The sequence below is a fragment of the Corythoichthys intestinalis genome, chromosome 5 (genome assembly GCF_030265065.1).
Source record: "Corythoichthys intestinalis isolate RoL2023-P3 chromosome 5, ASM3026506v1, whole genome shotgun sequence".
NCBI classification, from domain to species: Eukaryota; Metazoa; Chordata; class Actinopteri; order Syngnathiformes; family Syngnathidae; genus Corythoichthys; species Corythoichthys intestinalis.
In genome coordinates, this window is record NC_080399.1 from 49,591,455 (window position 1) to 49,611,360 (window position 19,906).

The 19,906-nt window shown below is 38.9% G+C and overlaps 1 protein-coding gene across 2 annotated transcripts in view; it reads right to left on the reverse strand.

The window, feature by feature from the left end:
- itpr2 (inositol 1,4,5-trisphosphate receptor, type 2) overlaps positions 1–19,906 on the reverse strand; it is a 147,754-nt gene that overhangs the window by 34,545 nt on the left and 93,303 nt on the right. The window contains exons 41-51 of one of the 2 annotated variants that reach the window (XM_057835807.1): positions 19,529–19,686; positions 19,257–19,457; positions 17,759–17,869; positions 17,540–17,635; positions 17,332–17,451; positions 13,475–13,609; positions 13,202–13,394; positions 12,764–12,889; positions 7,548–7,723; positions 7,315–7,479; positions 7,033–7,216 (exon numbers count right to left, since the gene is read on the reverse strand). In XM_057835807.1, the coding sequence (XP_057691790.1) occupies positions 7,033–7,216; positions 7,315–7,479; positions 7,548–7,723; positions 12,764–12,889; positions 13,202–13,394; positions 13,475–13,609; positions 17,332–17,451; positions 17,540–17,635; positions 17,759–17,869; positions 19,257–19,457; positions 19,529–19,686 (1,665 nt within the window). Of the gene's footprint in view, positions 1–7,032; positions 7,217–7,314; positions 7,480–7,547; positions 7,724–12,763; positions 12,890–13,201; positions 13,395–13,474; positions 13,610–17,331; positions 17,452–17,539; positions 17,636–17,758; positions 17,870–19,256; positions 19,458–19,528; positions 19,783–19,906 lie in introns of both variants that reach the window. The other variant, XM_057835806.1, reaches the window with a different exon arrangement.

Below are 19,906 nucleotides of genomic sequence, written 5' to 3' on the forward strand. Positions count from 1 at the left end.
GGGGTATAAAAACACAGCATTTTAGACAGGTCAATAATCATTACCGTAAATTCCGGACTATAAGCCGCTACTTTTTTCCCTCCCTCAGTATCCTGAGGCTTATAGTCCAGCGCGGCTTATTTGTTGATTTATTTGGGTTAATAGGTAACACTTTATTTGAGAGCGTCGTCATAAGACCGTCATAATTATAACACTATCACAATGAATGCTTATGACAGATGTCATTGTCATCCGGCAAACTATGTCACTAACTCCATTTATGTCAAGCTCGGATCTTTTAAATCTATTCAAAAGTGAGATAATTTGCCGATGACACAAAATGACATCTGTCATAAGGATTCATCAATGCTCATGGCAGTGTCATGTCATAATTATGATAGTCTTATGGCACGACTGTCAAATAAAATGTTACCAAATACCATAACGAGCAATTAATGAAACAACTGGATCAGCAACTGAAGAAATAATTTGCACATAACATGAATTTTGATTGTTATTTACATCTGTAGCGCTGCAATGCATGCTAGGCGGCATGTTGGACAACAACAGTGTTGATGGGAGGTGGCAGCAGAGGTTGACTGTCTCTCCAAGGGAGCAGTAATGTCCAAATGAAGCTTCTTGAAGCAATGGTGGTTCATTTGGTCTTATGACCGCCATCATTATGACATGACACAATCATGGGCATTACTGAATGCTTATGACAGATGTCATTAAGTGTCATCCGGCAAACTGTCACTATCTCCATTTATGTTCAGCTCGGATCTTTTACATCCATTCAAAAGTGAGATAATTTGCCGGATAACACTAAATGACATCTGGTATAAGCATTCATTAATTGTCATAACAGTGTCATGTCATGAATATGATTGTTTAATGACAGTTTTATGGGGCCATTTTCAAATAAAGAGTTATCAAATACCATCTCTAGCAATAAATGAAACTGAAACAGTAACTGAAGAAATAATTTGCAGAGAACATGAATTTTGATTGTTATTTACATCTGTAGTGCTGCAATGCATGCTAGGAGGCATGCTGGACGACAACAGTGTTGACAGCAGGTGGAGCAGTAATGGGCAAATTAAGCTTCTCGAAGAAATGAAGCTTTTCAGCCCATTGGTTCAAAGCTTCATGGTGGTTCATTTGGTCTTATGACAGTCTTACGGTGCCGCTGTCAAATAAAGTGTTACCGGTTACTACCTTTTGGTGTAAATATTCCATAATACAGTGAGGAGTGCTGCGGCTTATAGTCCAGTGCGGCTTATCTGTGAACAAATGCTGTTTTTGTGTCAAATTTGGTGGTTGCGGCTTGTAGTCAGGTGCGCCTTATAGTCCAAAAATTATGGTACTTTAACCTAATACACAGCAAAGTCATTCACTTATTCCCATGCTTCCTCGTTTTTTATTGCTCATCACTGTCCATATCTTTTTTGAAGGGCAGATTTTTCTTGAGGAAGATCAACTAATCCACATGTTCATGTTTAAGCAGACTGCGTTTCGTGGAAACAATATGCCGCCCTTTCCAGCATTGTAGTGGGTTATTTTTCAGGGTTAAAACTCACGATTTCTGTACCGCTCCACACTTCACACAAGCTCTGTCCCATGCGAACAGATCTGGCTGCCTTCATCACTTCCAAGTCCGACTTTTGTTTTCCTGGGTGCGTTGAAAATCAATCACAGCAGGTCGCTGCCGTCGGTGATCACACTGTCCATTGTTTTAGCATGTTGCTTCGTTGCCACTACTAGTTTCCTTTTCATTTCGGGCTGTGAAGAAAACGCTACGCTGCGTGCGTTACAGTGGTTTCGTTAGCTCTCGCGTTGTTATGACACGCCCGTGACGATCGGGTAATGACGGCGACTAGTAGCGGTTCTGCCGAAATGCATGGGAAGTAACTTGTGGCAACCACGACTGTGAGTAGTGCTTGTCCATATTATATCATGCGTGCGGTCTCGAGCTAAGTGTGCGCTGTGTGGTGAATGACGCGCACTCGTGTCATTCACTGAAAGACACATGCGTAGTAAAAGCGAAATTATCATATTAAGCAATGCATTGAACTAGGCATTAGAAGCCGATTCTTGTGCTCACGATAGCCAAATTCTATCTCTACTATCGGTTCACGGAATATTTAATGGCTAATTACTGTCGAATGGTAACTTTACTATCGATACATCTGTATCTCTTACCTGGAAAACCGGATATCCGGTCGTATCGGTTTATCGTTCTCAAGCTTAATTTATATGTTCTCTTTATGCATATGAAGCCTTTTATTCTCAGTATCTCACATTCACATTCTTTAATCATAATTGAAAAAATATTTTAAAAGCCCATTGCAAAAATGAAATTATTACGGTATCGGAATTTAACCCCTAAAATTCCCCTGGAAATTTTTTTTCTTTGCACAGATTAAAATCAAGCCAAATCAAAAGCTGTATGCAGTAAAGTTCTCATTAACTATACAGCTAACTCCCCATTTGGCCATGTTTATTTACAAAATAAAACACAGGGCTAAATTAAATCTACATTTACTCACACATCAATTTCCTTGACTATTTTACATTCACCCATAGTGCATGCATATTGATTATCAAAGACCTGAGTAGACAAAGTGGGATCATCTTGAAGTGTTCGTTATTTATTATGTACCAGGACGGGTGTCCAAAACCTTTTTTAAAATGAGAAACTTAAAGAACATTTCAAAGGTTTAAAAAAATGTCTTTTTCACTCACCTGATTTGACCTACTTTTAAGGTGTCAAAAATGCCCTCCTTTTTTTAAAAAAAAAATTCTTCCCCCAGAAAACTACAGATTTTAAGCTTTCCAATGATTCACACATGCATATAGAACAATTTTGAGTTTTTCGTTATATATATATATATATACTGTATATGTTAGGGCTGTCAAAATTATCGCGTTAAGGGGCGGTAATTAATTTTTTTAATCATTCACGTTAAAATATTTGACGCATTTAACGCACATGCCCCAAACAGATTAAAATGACAGCACAGTGTCATGTCCATTAGTTACTTGTATTTTTTTGGTGTTTTGTCGCCCTCTGCTGGCGCTTGAGTGCGACTGATTTTATGGGTTTTAGCAACATGAGCATTGTGTAATTATTGACATCAACAATGGCAAGCTACTAGTTTGTTTTTTTTGTTCGAAAATCTTACAAATTTTATTCAAACGAAAACATTAAGGGGGGTTTTAATATAGAATTTTTATAACTTGTACTAACATTTATCTTTTAAGAACTACAAGTCTTTCTATCCATGGATCACTTTAACAGAATGTTAATAATGTTAATGCCATCTTGTTGATTTATTGTTATAATAAATACAGTACTTATGTACAGTATGTTAGGGTTAGTATATACAGTATCGTCTTGTGTCTTATCTTTCCATTCCAACAATAATTTACAGAAAAATGGCATATTTTATAAATTGGTGTGAATTGCGATTAATTACGATTAATTCGTTTTTAAGCTGTGATTAACTCGATTAAAAATTTTAATCGTTTGACAGCCCTATATATATATATATATATATATATATATATATATACACACACACACACACACACACACACACACACACACACACACACACACACACACACACACAGTGGGGAGAACAAGTATTTGATACACTGCCAATGGGTTTTCCCATTGGCAGTGTATCAAATACTTGTTTTCCCCACTGTATATTTATATTAATTTATGTGTACAATTTAATCACATTTTGATTTTTGAAAACACTCAAATTAACATGACCAGTTAAATTTATAATGCAGGGTCTGCTGCACATTTAATCAGGCATCTATTATCATGTCAGCTGACTACCAGGGGTATAGTAGTAGTATATGGTTAAGACTTTAGCTGCCTAAATAACAAGCAAGCGGCCCCTGCTGAATATTGAAAAGTACTTTTATGGGAAAAAATTTCAAATGAGGAGTGTCATGTGATGAGAAACTGCTTCAAAAAGAATCAACCTTCATTTTCTGGGCTTATTTTGGATTCAGTACATAATGCATTAAACAAGATGATAGTTAATTTATTCTGTTGCGTAAATTAGATTTTTATCATAATTTATTCAAAAGTGATGATCCATTCATTTTAAAGTACAGTGGTACCTCTACATACGAATTGAATTCGTTCAGGGACCTGGTTTGTAAGTCAAAATACATTATAAATCGATTAATTCTTTCCACAGCCCAAAAATCTATGCTAAATTCTTCATAAATGATGCAGGCACAATTACTAATAGCAATTGCATATAGCAAAACAAATACATTATAAATACAAATCGGCATAATATAATAGAGGTAATAATAATAATGAATGAATGTAACGATTCTGGCTCTAATGTGGCAGTTGTATTTTGCATTCTGTTCCTAAATGCACCATGTGACTGACGTGAGAGTGAAAGAGGTGCGAATATACAGTGCTGCTCAAAAGTTTGTGAACCCCCTCAACATTTTGGAATTTTCTATTATTTCAACCTGATTTCCTAATCAATCAATTCAGTAGTTTTTTTTGTTGTTTTTTTAACAGTTGTGTTGTCGAGACTAAATTAAAAAGAGTTTTCATCAACTGATGTAGGTGCAAAATTGAACTGTTTGGTCACAACCAAAACCGCCATGTCTGGCGAAAAGTCAACACTGCATACCACCAAAAGAACCTTCTCCCAACAGTGAAGCATGGAGGTGGGAATGTCAAGATCTGGGCTTGCTTTTCATCCTCAGGACCTGGACAACTCCACATAGTCCAGGGAATCATGAATTCTGAGGAATATTGTCAAATCCTAGAACATAACCTGACGCCCTCTGTTTTGAAGTTAAAGCTTGGCAGAAGGTGGATCATGCAACATGATAATGATCCAAAGCATTCCAGCAATACAACCAAGGAATGGCTGAAAAAGAAGAAGATTCGTGTTCTGGACTGGCCCAGTCAAAGTCCTGACCTAAATCCCATTGAAATGCTGTGGCGGGACCTGAAGCGAGCAGTTCATGCCAGACGCCCATCAAACCTCTCTCAACTGACTGCGTTCTGCAAGGAAGAATGGGCAAAAATCCCCCAAAGTAGATGTGAGAGGCTGATTAGTCACTACAGAAACCGTTTGGTTGAGGTAATCTCTGCAAAAGGAGGCGCAATATCCTATTAACTGAAGGGGTTCACATACTTTTGCACACATGATATCTGAGTTTTTCTTAAATCAACCACTTTTGTTAAATAAAGAATGACAATATAACTATTTCTTTTGTTTCAGTCCATTATTTGGAATGTCAGTATTGTGGATTTGGGTATAACTTAACATTTAATAAGGTTAGTTTTTTTTTACAAAAAATCTGACCATCGCTGTGGGGTTCACAAACTTTCGAGCAGCACTGTATGAAAGTTTTTACTTTTTTTCATGTTCTGTTGTTGCCAGGGGTGGGAGGAACGGTGAGCTGCATTGTCTAGCCAGTTCACTCACACCACGCTCATATTTTTCTATTATTTCTTTCCTAATTTCAATGGTAACTGTCACCTTATTCCTTTTTTCACCACCTTACGTTAGATGTCGAAAGGATCATATGTCGATTCGTTCATATGTCGAGGTACCATTGTATGACTTTAAATAGCTCTTTGAATGGTATCGCTGTAAAACATGACGTTAACTTGTTAATTTGGACACAATGAATAAATTCTGATCTTGTTTATTATTATCATTATTATTATTGTCTTAACTATTGTTTCTGTTATCTCGAGAATATCATTGGTTCTGTCTGATTTAAAAAAAAAAAGAAAAAATTCATTTTGTTTTTCGTTTGTTTTGTCTATTATTTTAATTTTTTTCTAATGTCCAAATAAAGCATTCATTCATTCAACTCTGATATTATATCATCGTGACTAACAATAATGGAGATGATCGTTTTTGCTTCCTACTGGCTCACCGCTTGTGGGAGGAGCCAAAGGAGTCTGGTGCAAAGCAAACTGAGTAGCCGGTCTGATCCCCATTGACAGTGGCTAGCTCTTGGGACATGAAATGTCATCTCTCTGTTGGGGAAGTAGCCTGAGCTGGTGTGTGAGGTTGAGAAGCTCAGTCCAGACATATTAGGTCCGTATCGTCAGATTCATCTGCAGTGAGGGTTTGACTATGCCAAGGCTTCCCTTTGTCGCAGATTCTTTTCATAACCTTTCTGGACAGGATATCAAGGTGCAGCCGAGGCATTGAGGGTTTGGGTGGGGTTTGGCGTGCTCTGTATTAGAACCATGCTTTTTGCAGACTACGTGGTTTTGCTGGGTTCATTAATAAGCCACAATCTTCAACTCTGACTGGAGTCGTTCATATTGGAGAGGGGAGCGGTTGGGATGGGATTGACCTTTTACCGGTCATGCTACGTTCCTACCCTCACTTATGGTCACTAGTTGTCAGTTGTGACTGAAAGAACAAGACGCCAAAATGAGTTTCTGCTGCAGCATGTCCAGGCTCAGATAGGGATAGAAGCGCACTCATCCGAAGGGGTGTTAGGAACAGCCGTGGCTCTTCTGCATTGAGAGGAGCCAGATGAGGTGGCTCGGATATAGAATGCATTCTGGACAATTGCCTGGGCGCGTCCCAATGGAAGGAGGCCCTCAGGAATGACTCAGGATACGCTGGGGAGACTGTCTCCCAGGTCAAGTCACTTGAATGAGAAATGTGGGCTTCTTCACTGAAGCTGCTGCCCCAGTGACCCAAACCCGGATAATCTAGAAGAAGGTGGGTGGCAGGATTATCATTTGGAGCATAATTCTAAAATGTAGTGTATGTTCTTGTAGATAATGGGTGACAATATACGTACTGTGGAATCAATCTAAAATAGAGGAAGGGAGCCTCAATACAAAGGCTGCTTGTTGGGAGTGTCATCAGGTGCATTGTGATAACACCTTTTAAGACGATGGTGTTCCAAGAAAAACAAAACACACCAAGTCCAGACCAAGGTAGGTACCGTAGATTACCCTCAGTGCACCGCGGATTGGAGCAAATTTTTTAGCACAGTGATGACAGACAAAATTCTAACCTGATGCAGGTAGACGGTCCACCTCCATGCGAAAGTCATCTTTGAGAAAGAGGAAGCCGATGATGGAGAAGAAGTAGACAAGAAAGATGGCAAGTACCGCCGTAAGAATAATGGAGCGTCCGTTTCTGGTCACACTCTTTATGACGTTAAGCAGCGTTTCCTCTCTGATTACCAAGTCAAAGAGCTGTGTGGAGAATTCATAAGGAGTCATCTACAAAGCATTTCTCCTATTCAATGCATCTATATGTATATTCTATAAAACAGTGATTTAGGATGTCTTACCAAAAAGCTGTAAAAGAACTCGTGCACACAGAGACCCAAAACACAGATGATTGCATATCCCAAGTGGTAGATGAATAGCATATCCATGACCACAGCTTTGTAACCACGGGTGAACGTTCCTTGGTTTCCCACAAAACTCACCAAAAAAATGATCTTGTTGAACAACTGTAGAATATAGAAGAAATACATTTAGAAGGTGGAACAATACATCAGTCAAGTCTTCAGCCACTTACATTGACGGTTCCCAGTAATAACAAAGCAGGGCCGAGGCCCATGGTGTATATGGCACGCAAAATGAGGAAGACCAGGACGAAAATAATCCCCCATGGTTTGGGCAGGATTGGGAGTAAAGCAACGGAAATTGACAATGCTGCCCAAAGCAGTACACAGGAGAAATTGGTTAAGGTCCCTGTGGAGAGAAACAATTTCGTCCTTTTTCAGTGAATTATTCAAAGCATATTCAATTTAGCACAACACATTTACATTACAACACTGTTAGGAAATGATGTAATGTCTTACAAATATTCAACAGGATTTTCAACTCTTTTGATCAATTGTATTTAATCGTCACTTGGATGCCATCTAATGTGTGCACCCATTAGAATAAGAAATAAACAGACTATAGGGTATAGAGTATCATAATATTGGGATGCAATTCCAGAGGTTTAATTCCTTCATTGGTTTTGACCATGAGGACATGACCAGAATTAACCTACATAAAAACAGTATTGCTAGATATCCAATTTAAGACTATGTAAATCTAAGAGAATTTGCTTAGGTGCTGATATCAAGGGCGTAGGTTTGGTCTCAACATTGGTTTGTATGTACACTTTTTTCTGGAGCCCGGACATTAATAAGACCAAACAGATTGGGTGAACAATTAATTGATAGCCTAAATCAGGGCTCCCCAAACTTTTTCCTGTGAGAGCCACATAACTTATCCCCTCCTTGATGAGGGGCCGGGGTCAGTTTGTAACAGAAAAAGTGTGACGATTGCAGGAGTGCCTAAATGTAAAAAATTATTGTTTTTCAGAAAGCCACAATCAAATAACCCTTTCTGGATTCTTCACGGAACAAAAATAAAAAGATTGCTATGATATGAGAGATGAGATGATAATAATAACACTATTAATTAAATAGATAATAACCAAAAAACCCTCTTTGGGTTCTTCACAGAAAAAAGCCAGGAAACAAATAACACTAATGAAAAAAAAAAAAAAAAAAATCAAAATGCTCTCTGGTATTGTTCAGGGGGCCGGACCAAATGTGGAGGCGGGCCGTATCCATCCCGTGGGCCGTAGTTTGGGGACCCCTGGCCTAAATGATCAATGCAAAATAAATCTGTACTGATTAATACTAACTTTCATGTGAATTACCGGTAGTTCAAGTGAGACACCGTTCGACTGAACTTCTCAAAAACTTAAACATTTTGAAAACCTACAGAATAGATGTCTGGATTTTATTAGAAAATTTTAAATTACAGTATTTGAACATAAATTAACAAACATAATAAATACAAACTTGTTAATAATTTCTTAACCATCCAGGAATGCAAAGAAATAAACATTTGTCTTAAGAACTCTGAACAATGTCTGTCTAAATCAAGAAATATAACTGAACTGAAAAAACTTCTTAGTATGGGTATAACAAAAATTAATAAAAATGGAGCATTCATTTAGGCAAAACACAACTCCTTTTGTCCACAAGCACAGCTAAACTCAACAAAAAAGAAAACTTTTTACTTCAACTATGATTAATGTATGATTATATTTTTAAAAAAATCTCCATTGGCTGCAAAGAAAAATATTTTTGAATAAATAATGTAGAAAAATGGATACATTCATTTTACTAAATTCAAGTCATCAGCCAATCAAATGTGCATTTGAGTGGAAAAAATGGACTGGCACATTCAGCAAGTGAAAAGGGGTAAATGCGAGTCTGAACACAATGAAAATAATTCACTTAATAATAGTAGGGTTAATTCTATCCCTACAACATATGGGAAGAATCTAAATTATCAACAGACAAGTTTCCGAGGTACTTCCGCTTTACTTCCACATTTCTGCTCGCGACTTCCGTGAAGTGGCATTACTCATCAAAATCCCTCAAAAAAAGATAATTGGGAAATGCCGCATCCATCTGCCATCATCATGACATGGGAGGACAACATGAAGAGATGGCTAAGAGTCGCCACAGCCAAAATAGTTTTGTATTTTGTTGATTTAATGGCAGTGGATGCAAACGCAATCAGGGACCTCTAAATCTCCAAATGATCCAGTTGAATGTGTCCTAGTACATGAATATGGGAATTTTGTGTTCATGAAGGCAGATGTGGAACCAAGACAGTGCCACTACAAAGCAATAACAGCTACAATTATGTTCAATTTGACTACAATCCTGTGTGTTGTGTCACAGCTGAGACATTATTAGCTTTGCATTAGCTTCAAAGATAAAGAAATGGAAAACTATCACTCACCTACTTCAAGTAATACACAGGCTTATTGCCCTAAATGCATAAATTCAAGTGTTACACGTTTTTTGTTCGTTTGTTTACAGATGTAAAATGCTTTTAGGCAAGGGAAGACAACTTGATGTGCCTCTCAATTTCACAACAACACTTACACTGCCGGCCAAAAGTATTGGCACCCCTGCAATTCTGTCAGATAATGCTCAGTTTCTCCCAGAAAATGATTGCAATTACAAATGTTTTGGTGGTAATATCTTCATTTGTTTTGCTTGCGATGAAAAACACAAAAGAGAATTAAAAAAAAAAAAAAAATCATTATCACTTTACACAAAACTCCAAAAAATGGGCCAGACAAACGTATCAGCACCCTCAGCCTAATACTTGGGAGCACAACCTTTAGACAAAATAACTGCGAACAACCGCTTCCGGTATGAATCAATGAGTTTCTTACAATGCTCTGCTGTAATTTTGGACAATTGTTCTTTGGCCAACTGCTCCAGGTCTCAGATATGAAGTCAGATTTGAAGGGTGCCTTCTCCAAACTGCCATTTTCAGATCTCTCCACAGGTGTTCAATGGGATTCAGGTCTGGACTCATTGCTGGCCACTTTAGAAGTCTCCATTGATTTCTCGCAAACCATTTCTAGTACTTTGTAAAGTATCTTTTGGATCCTTGTCCTGCTAGAAGACCCATGACCTCTGAGGGAGTCCCAGCTTTCTCAAACTGGGCCCTACATTATACTGCAAAATTTGTTGGGAGTCTTCAGACTTATAATGCCATGCACACAGTCAAGCAGTACAGTTCCAGAGGCAGAAAAGCAACCCCAAAACATCAGGGAACCTCCGCCATGTTTGACTGTGGCACCGTGTTCTTTTCTTTGAAGGCCTTGTTTTTTTCCTGTAAACTCTTTGTTGACGCCATTTCCCAAAAAGCTCTACTTTGGTCTCATCTGACCAGAGAACATTCTTCCAAAACGTTTTTGGCTTTCTCAGGTAAGTTTTGGCAAACTTCAGCCTGGCTTTTTTATGTCTCTTGGTCAGAAGTGGGGTATCCTACCATAGAATCCCTTTTCATTCAGACACCGACGGATAGTACAGGTTGACAGTGTCATACCCTTGGACTGCAGGACAGCTTGAACTTGTTTGGATGTTAGTCGAGGTTCTTTATCCACCATCTGCACAATGTTTCGTTGAAATCTCTCATCTAAATTTTTCTTTTCCGTCCACATCTAGGGAAGTTAGCCACAGTGCTATGGGCTTTACACTTATTGATGACACTGCGCACGGTAGACACAGGAACATTCAGGTCTTTGGAGATCGACTTGTAGCATTGAGATTGCCCATGCTTTCTCACAAATTTGTTTCTCAAGTCCTCAGACAATTCTTCGGTCGTCTTTCTTTTCTCCATGCTCAATGTGGTACACACAAGGACAGAGGTTGAATCAACTTTAATCCGTTTTAACTGGCTGCAAGTGTGATTTTGTTATTGCCACCACTTGTTAGGTGCCACAGGTAAGTAACGTGCTGTTAATTACACAAATTAGAGAAGTATCACATGACTTTTCAAAAGGTGCCAGTACTTTTGTCCGGCCCATTTTTGGAGTTTTGTGTGAAATGATAATGACCCCCCCCCCCCCCCCCCCCCATTCTCTTTTGTGTTTTTGTATTACTAGCAAAATAAATGAAGATTTTACTGCCCAAGCATTTGTAATTTCTTGGAGAAATTGAGCATCATCTGACAGAATTGCACGAGTGCCAATATTTTTGGCCAGCAGTGTATGTTGATGGACATATATTGAGACGACATGCATTCTACTTTGATGATGGAGGGCTCGATTTATGCTCCACTTTCGGTAATATTTTTCCAATAATTCTATAAATTGTGATTTATTGATTTATTTTGCACATGCACCAATTGTTTTAGATAAAACAAGAAATAGAATCATGTTGTCCAAAAGCTTTATCACGATCAATATCTGCATTAAAAAAAGAATGACATACTATTTGTGTTTATACATGGGCGATGAGCTCAGAATACCACAACTATATTTCTCCTTGTAACAAAACCCGTGTCAACCCTTCTGCATTCGGTAACTGTAATATTGTTTGTAATTTTGCCTCATTTTGGTCACCCAAGTGGCCGGCTTATCAATCTGCACCCCATGTTCAAACAGACTGCACATATTGTTAGAATTTTGTCCACGAACGATCAACAAAGTGATAAGAACAAAATGCAATCTTTTAGGTGAATCCTTTAGGTTAGAAGCACATCCTTTCATATTTAAGGCATATGGCAAGGTAGATCCACACTGGCGCTTTGAAACTGTACGCTGTTCAAAACATTCCACTTCCAGGCAAATATATAGGCGCTTCCAGGAGTTCACACAACCAAGCACAGCACAGAAAATCCAGGAGTCTCATCTACATTGTGCCTAATCCATTTTTGGAGATTCTGTGGGTTCCTCTGGTTTGATTTGGCAGTTTAAAGGCTTGTCAACTTCAACCGCAATTTATGGTGTTCTGTCTAAACCCGAAGTCCGTCGCTCAGGAAACTTGTCTATATAACTGAAGTCATTATATATTGCAAATAAGGTTGCTTAAAAGTTGGTACGGACAATTTGAGCATCCGGAAAAGTTTGTTGTGTTATGTCCCGACTCCCTACCGTCCCTATGCAAACCTACGCCCTTGACTGATTTGTACACAATATGAAATATCATGGTTCAAAGTTACTTTATTTGTACCCATTGCTAGACTTGTTTAGAAGGCAGATTGATTGAATTTGGAATTAAACTAAACTTTAACCATATTGCTAATAACAATAACCTAATAATCCATCGACATAGCAGCATGGACAAATAAAAAGATTAGACTGAAAATACAAAATTAAATTAATAAATAATGTTAGCGCAGAGTAGGGCAGAGAAGTAAAAAAAGAGAGTGCAATGTGACTTTTTTTCATTAGGCCCTGTATCAATCACTCACCTTCATCTCCATCATCTCCAAATGGGTAGAATACAGCCACACAGATGTTGAGCAGGCAGGCCAGGTAGAAGGAGATACTTCCCCAATGAGAGATATGGCGTGAGAACCAGAACAAAGCCTTATTTTCTGCACCCAGAGACAAATATTTCATGAAAGAGCTATTCTATTCTATTCTATTCTATTCTATTCTATTCTATTCTATTCTAATGTTTAACCCTTTAAATCAATTTTCAAGGTTTACATAATGTAATTTAAATTCAGTTCTTTGGGAATTCTTCCCTTGAGCTAGGATTAGAAATGGCACAGTCCTGTCTGCCTAGTGACGTGCATCTCACAGTGACCTGGCTCAATTCAATTTGGTGACTATCAAATACAGGACATTGTAACAGACTATCATCACCATGTTATTTTTCAAAGTGCTGAAAAATGCAGACTTACTTCGGATTTTCTTCTGCCAACTCATCTCATTGTAGAGGTTGTCAAACTGCTGAAAGAAGTCATTAACCTTGCTGCCCTGGTCATCTCGCTCTGTGGTGGTGAACACACGCATTTTGGACTCCTGTGTGAGGTACTCACAAATGTTGGGGACTGGAAATACTATCTGCTCCATGGTGCGGTCATGACGCACAATCTGGTAAATAGAAGGTTTTTAATGATTTGATTTGGGACATTTTAAGAAGAAAACGGAAGGTAACAAAAGCAAATGTCTACCTCAATCTGAGCTGTGTGATTGGCATAGTATTGAAGGGCATCATCCTTTTCATTGTCAGGATCCAAGCTTAATCCAGGCCCTAAACCAGACCCTGGCCTCAGACTCTGCTGCAGGATCTTATTATGTCGAGCCAGCTGGAAAGAGGGACAATAAAATACAATTGCTTTTACATTATGCAGGAATTTAACACTGTCCAATAGTGAATAACTGAGAAACATAACCTTTCAAAACAATTTCTTCTTTGACGTGGTGAAAGGGATTTGCGAATGTTACTGACAAATTTTGATTCAAGTGTGTATCACCATGAAATTAGAGGAACGTATGTACCATTTTGCATATATCACAGGGGTCAAACTCAAGACCCAGGAGCCATATCTGCCTTTTTTTTTTTTTTTTTTTTAATAAATTTGTTAAACAGAACAATCTTTACTCCTTCTAATTTCAAAAGTAGTTATCAGAATGATAAAAAAAAAAAAAATATTTTTTTAATTAAGTAAAAAAAATTAAAAAATAAAAAATTCAAAAACAGTTCCCCAGACATTTAGCATTTAGCCCCCAAAATTTAACAAAGTTGAAGTAAATTTTTCATTACTCGTGTGTGCCTGTGCAATTTGTAATCATAGTTGATCTTTTTTTAATCATTATAATTACCATTGATTTTTTTCCCCGCATCACAATTAAGCCCATTTGTTGTTTGTACGCTATTTATCAGTGACATTCTGAAAACGAGTGGAAATGTGAATATTTACTTTTGTTTATAAATTAAATTAGTTTGGAGTACCGAGTATGATTAAATCTGTTGTACTCTTATATACTGTACAGTATATGAATTGCGCTCAGAAGGAACCATAACTACAATGGACCATAACAAAGATGAGTTGATGGTGGTCTTTCAGAGTCAAACCCAATTGTGTGTAATTAATGCTTTTCTTTTTCCTTCCCAGTTATTCTTATACTGACTTACAAGAAGTTTGGCAGCCAAGAGGAGAGTTCATAATATCACATTCAAGTAGACACATGATGACTGGGATAATGTCCATTTAAACCATCAATTTTCAATGCCACTCATCCTGTTCGTAGTTGCACGAAGCTGCAGTCAGCTGATTTCAGGCAGAAAACAGACAGCACCTACGACTGGTCACCAGTCAATTACTTGGCATATATAGACACAGACAACAATTCATGCTGACAGTTACACCGTTTACTGAGAAATCAACTTATACTGCCTTCATGAAAGTCAGACAGGGGGACCACTTCACCATCAGTGACTTAAAAAATGTCCCACAAGTCTGAAAGGGTGATCAACTTACTGTATCTTTTCAGTTTAAGACACCTGTGTAGGCCATCTGGGTAGGCCAAAATACTGTCAGACACTTCGACATGGTGAAGGTAAGGTTAATGCCTACAAGACTGACTCCTCCTACTATTTCTAAGTGACAGCAGACAAAGCCAAAATTCAAAAAATTCACAAAAGAGCATTTATTTGCTGCATTTGGGAACCAGTGTTGTTATCGTCAACGATATCGACAATGAAAATATTTCGTCAATAAACAGTTTTAAGTGACAATGACAAGACAATAACAAGCTAAAAACGTGCGACAATGAGACAAATGCCAGTTTTTGTCTGACGAGACGAGAAATGCGCAATAGTTTCCGTCACATTTTCAAAATGTGTGACATTTATGTGTAGTTAGCATGCATCGTAGCAGTGACTGGTCGTGTCACTCATGACGTGCTGGCCAGCCCCCTTCCCGACTCACTGGTGTGACGCCTCCAGTCTCCATGCAAGCTTGCACACACGGTAAGATTTGTTTTCTTGGCCAGAGAGAATATGAAATGCTGCTTCAGCCTTTAAAGCTCTGTGCTGAGTGAGCATCACACACTAAATGTAACTCTGAGCGTTAGCATTGCGTTCATGTTTGTGTTAGTATTAGGCTAATGCTAATGGTGAGTGTCCTCTTATACCCCCGGACAACTTTTTACTTGCAGTTTGTTGCGTTCAGGTAGGTGTAATTAATTGAAAATAATGTTTTCCTGCTGAGTGTGTATTACCACCAAGTTGGCGTGTCCTTGTAGATCACAGGTGTCAAACCGATTCCAGAAAGGGCCTAGTGGGTGCTGGATTTTGTTCCAACCGATAATGTGCAGAGAGTTTAACCAATGAACTTCCTGCTGAAACAAGCAGCACCTATCAAAGTTTAACTGATTACACATGTAAAAGATCTAATTGGTGAAAAGGTGTCCTCATCATTGGTTGGAAAGCAAACCTGCACCCATTAGGCCCTTTCTGGAATCGGTTTGACACCTGTGTTGTAGATAGACGTTACAGTATGTGCTCTTCTGTCAATGTTCAATTGAAATAATTGGAAACCATAGACGGTACCATCAGGGTACCAGTTGGTGGCCGACCCAGGCAGAGCATTTGGCTTTCATTGTGATAAACTCAAACACACGCTGTGTTCAAACGCCGGATTTAGGTGGAAAAAGGACAAAAGTTTAATACATACTAGCAGGCAGAAGTGTCTCAAGAGTGATTTGGTTCAAGGTAATTATTATATAAAATAGCCCCATGCATGCACTTTGAAATGTTGTGGGAAAAAATGCATGGGAAAAATTAGCGTAACTTTAGCTTAAAATATTTAAATAAAATGAATGATAACTGCCTGTTTTTTGTTTTTTTTTGCTTTTAACCAATAATCTAGATTGTTCTATGTTGATATCTCTAGAAATTCAGGGATGTAAGCATTCATTTACAAGAAATTTCAACTTAAAAAGCTCTTTTTGATGGCAGCCACGTAGATTTAGACAATAGCGTAATTTTAGATCGAAATATTTACATAAAATGAATGATAACTGTTGAGTATTTTTGCTTTTAACCAAGAATCTTCTATGTTCATATCTTTAGAGATTGTGGGATGTACACATTTAAGAAAACATTTAACATTTAAGAATTTGTAACTGAAAAAGCTCTTTGTTTCATGGTGGCAGCCATGTTGTATCCATACACAGTAGCGTAAGTTTACATTCAATTGATCAGGTAATTTTTGGCCAGCCGCCAATTTTTCAAGGGAAAAAAAAAATGGCCTTTTAAGTGTTTTATTTGATGTAACATTTCGATCTAAAAATGATGAGGGCCAAATAGCCGGCAAGACGTGCTTCCATGCTGAGGCAATAGTAACATTGGAATTCAACCTAAATAAGTTGTGGTTGTATATAGAAAAATGCAAATTTTGCTTTTCTTGAGTAAAATTAAGATGATTCTGCATGCTTTCCTCAAGTATTAAGTATCTGATGTGGAAATTGGGTGATTTATTAGCTGTTTAAAACTTGCACTAAATAAAAGGGAAAAAAAGTACATTTTGGGCAAAAACTTACTACGGTAGTTTATGTTAAATATTGCTATCGATACTGAAAATATAAGTGATTATCTCTGCATTTGGGGATTTTTGTGCATCCAGCATAAAATTTGAGAATTTTATAGCCATTTAAGTCTGTTATACCTGCATGAAAAAATAATTAATCTGGATTTTATTAGGGAATTTTATTAGGGAATTTTTTTATGTCGCTGCTAATGGAGACTCATACTGTATATGCCTAAGGGAGGTGCCTGTTTTGGTTTTAAGTAGCTAGCGGCTTTGGTTTTGAAAATATTTGAATTTTAAGTTTTTGAAAATAGGGCCCCTACGGATCAGCCCAGAGCCCCATGTCACGTCAACTGATTGTGAAGTCAATGTGGAAACCTTAATTTATACTGAAAAATTCTTTAATTTTATAGTCGATAATCATAATCGAGTCGAAAATCATAAAAATTAATTAAATTTAAAAATCCTATTAAAAAGCAGGTGTGGTTACGAACCTGGTGGGCCAGAATGTAAATATTATGACCAACATCCAGTGGTCTTATGCGGTATTGAGAACTGTCCTCCTCCACTTCACTTTCCAGAGCTTGGGCATAGGCCTCTTTCATGACATCCACCTGTTGCATAATTGGGCCAATTTTTAAATGCCTTCTGCTAATGTGCAGTACATAATCACCACAACACACATACAGGATGGACACTTACAAGCTCAGTGGGTCTCATCTTAAAGAGAATTTTCTCTGCATTCTCGCTGTCATGGCGGCTCTCCATAATAGCCAACAGGAGCTTGGATGCATTATTCTGGAAAAAAATATTTTCAAACTTGATCGTGTGAGCATTTTTTCTCACATTAATGATTAGGCACAAAGCCTGGCAAATATACATAAGGTCAGTTTATTACAGTATTGTAATGTACAGCCCCACCTTGAGCTCCAGCACCAGTTCCAGACGGTTTTTCCCCAGAGGGTTGATGGGGTTTACAATCAGCGCTATAATGATGTCAATGCCATTTGACTCATGTTTGGCTATACATGTCTGGAAACGTAAGAAGTACATGACAAGGCTCTGTTATGATTAGAAAATAAATTGAAATTTAATTGAAAACGCCATGCTAAAAAAGAGGAATGAGAATGATTCATACACATCACAAGCTCAACACACTTTGAAAAATTCGAGAATATAACAGACTTAATCAGATCATTTCAATGGTGTGTGACAGCATCTGTGTCTCAGTGATTCAAACTTAAAGAGCAAACAACTCAGTGGCGGATCACTCAACTCGTGCGTCGATGAAGAATGCAGTTAGCTGCGAGAACTAATGTGAATTGCAGGACACATTGATCATCGAACGCACCTCGCGGCCCCAGGTCCCTCCCGGTGCTACGCCTGTCTGAGGTGAGTTGTTACACACTCCTTGGCGGGTTCCGACTTTCATGGTCACCGTCCTGCTTTCTATATCAACCAACACCTTTTCTGGGGTCTGAGAAGCGTCGGCATCGAGCGCCTTAACCCGGCATTCTGTTGTCCTCCTTGAGCTCACCTGAAGACGCCTGCGTGACCGTTTGACAGGTGTACCGCCCCAGTCAAACTCCCCACCTGCCACTGTCCCACTGGCACGCCCATAGAGGGGGACGCACTTGCCAGACGAGAGCTTTGAAGGCCGAAGTGTAGAAGGGTTCCATGTGAACAGCAGTTGAACATGAGTCAGTTGGTCCTAAAGGATTGGCGAACGCCGTTCGGAAGCGTGGGGCGATGGCCTACGTTGTCCCCGGCAGATCGAACCCCCCCACACCTCCCAGCCTGGTTACTGCGGCCCGCCAATGCTTCCGAACCCCCGACTGGACCCCGCGACCAATGACCGCCCCCGAACCTGAGCCTGGCCGGGCTCCCTTCTCCCCTGGACTGGCAATGTCCCGCAAATGAGCGCCAAACTTTGGAGACATGCACATTTATCAGACCCAAAACCCAAGCGGGAGCTCTGCCGGCTCCCCCCTTCACGGAGGGTATCCCCGGCGGCACCTGACCGCTTTGTTGACCCTGGATAACCTCCAGGATCGCTGCCCCTAGTGGCGGTGACGTCTCATCCGTATGTCTGCCCTATCAACTTTCAATAGTACTTGAAAGAGGGAGCCTGAGAAACGGCTACCATAGAGAGATTGTGACCTTTTATTTTGGAGTTTACCCCTATGCTGCATAAAGCCTATAGCAAACATACAGTAAATACGTATATGCATTGATATGATATGTAGAAATCATGAACATGTTACATAATTTCCTAACATTAGGCAACATGTTGTATTTTCATGTCATCTCTCACTGTTCAAACCTTTTTTAGGGTTCAGTTTGTATGATTTTAGTTTTTTTACTATGACTCAAAGTAGTTCTCTCTTTCTCTCAGGAAATGATTCAGGGAGCACTCTACCTGATTTTCATGGCAGGGGCCCTGGCAGTACTCTGTGATGGTTTCCAAGGTTTGACGGACCAGATCAACATTGCTCTCATTTATATAAAGGCCAAGTAGCCCAAGGCCTCCAGTGGTGCTCCCACAAATACAGTCCAGGAACTGAAGTGTCTCACATACTAGATTGTAGTTGGTCTTGTTATTTTGGCACCGCAAAAAGTTCTATATGCAGACGAGATGGAGAAAAAAAATCAAGCAGAGGCAAATTATACCACAGACGGCAAAAACAATACCTGCAAGTTGGAATTGTGGTTCTCGCAGAGAAGCTGAAGGAAACGTAAGATTGGTTTCATAATAGCGATGGCCTGGCTCATGCGGGTCTCCTCTAAGGCCTCTTCAGCTCCAGTCACCTCACTGTTCTGGCACAAGGCTTCCAGAACGGGATCCAGGTCTTTTCGGTAAGCAGAGAAAGCCTTTAAAGTCACAGACGAGGCCTCCTTAAGCTGCCCTCGCATGTCCTCCCTCATATGAAGTCCTGAATCTTTCCCTTGCAGCATGGATGAAAGACATCAAACAATGGAGGGCAGTAGGGTATTTTTGGTGCAATTGAGGATTTGCAAAGGAATGGATGCATTTAAATTATAGACATTAAAGATTATACAAAATAATTG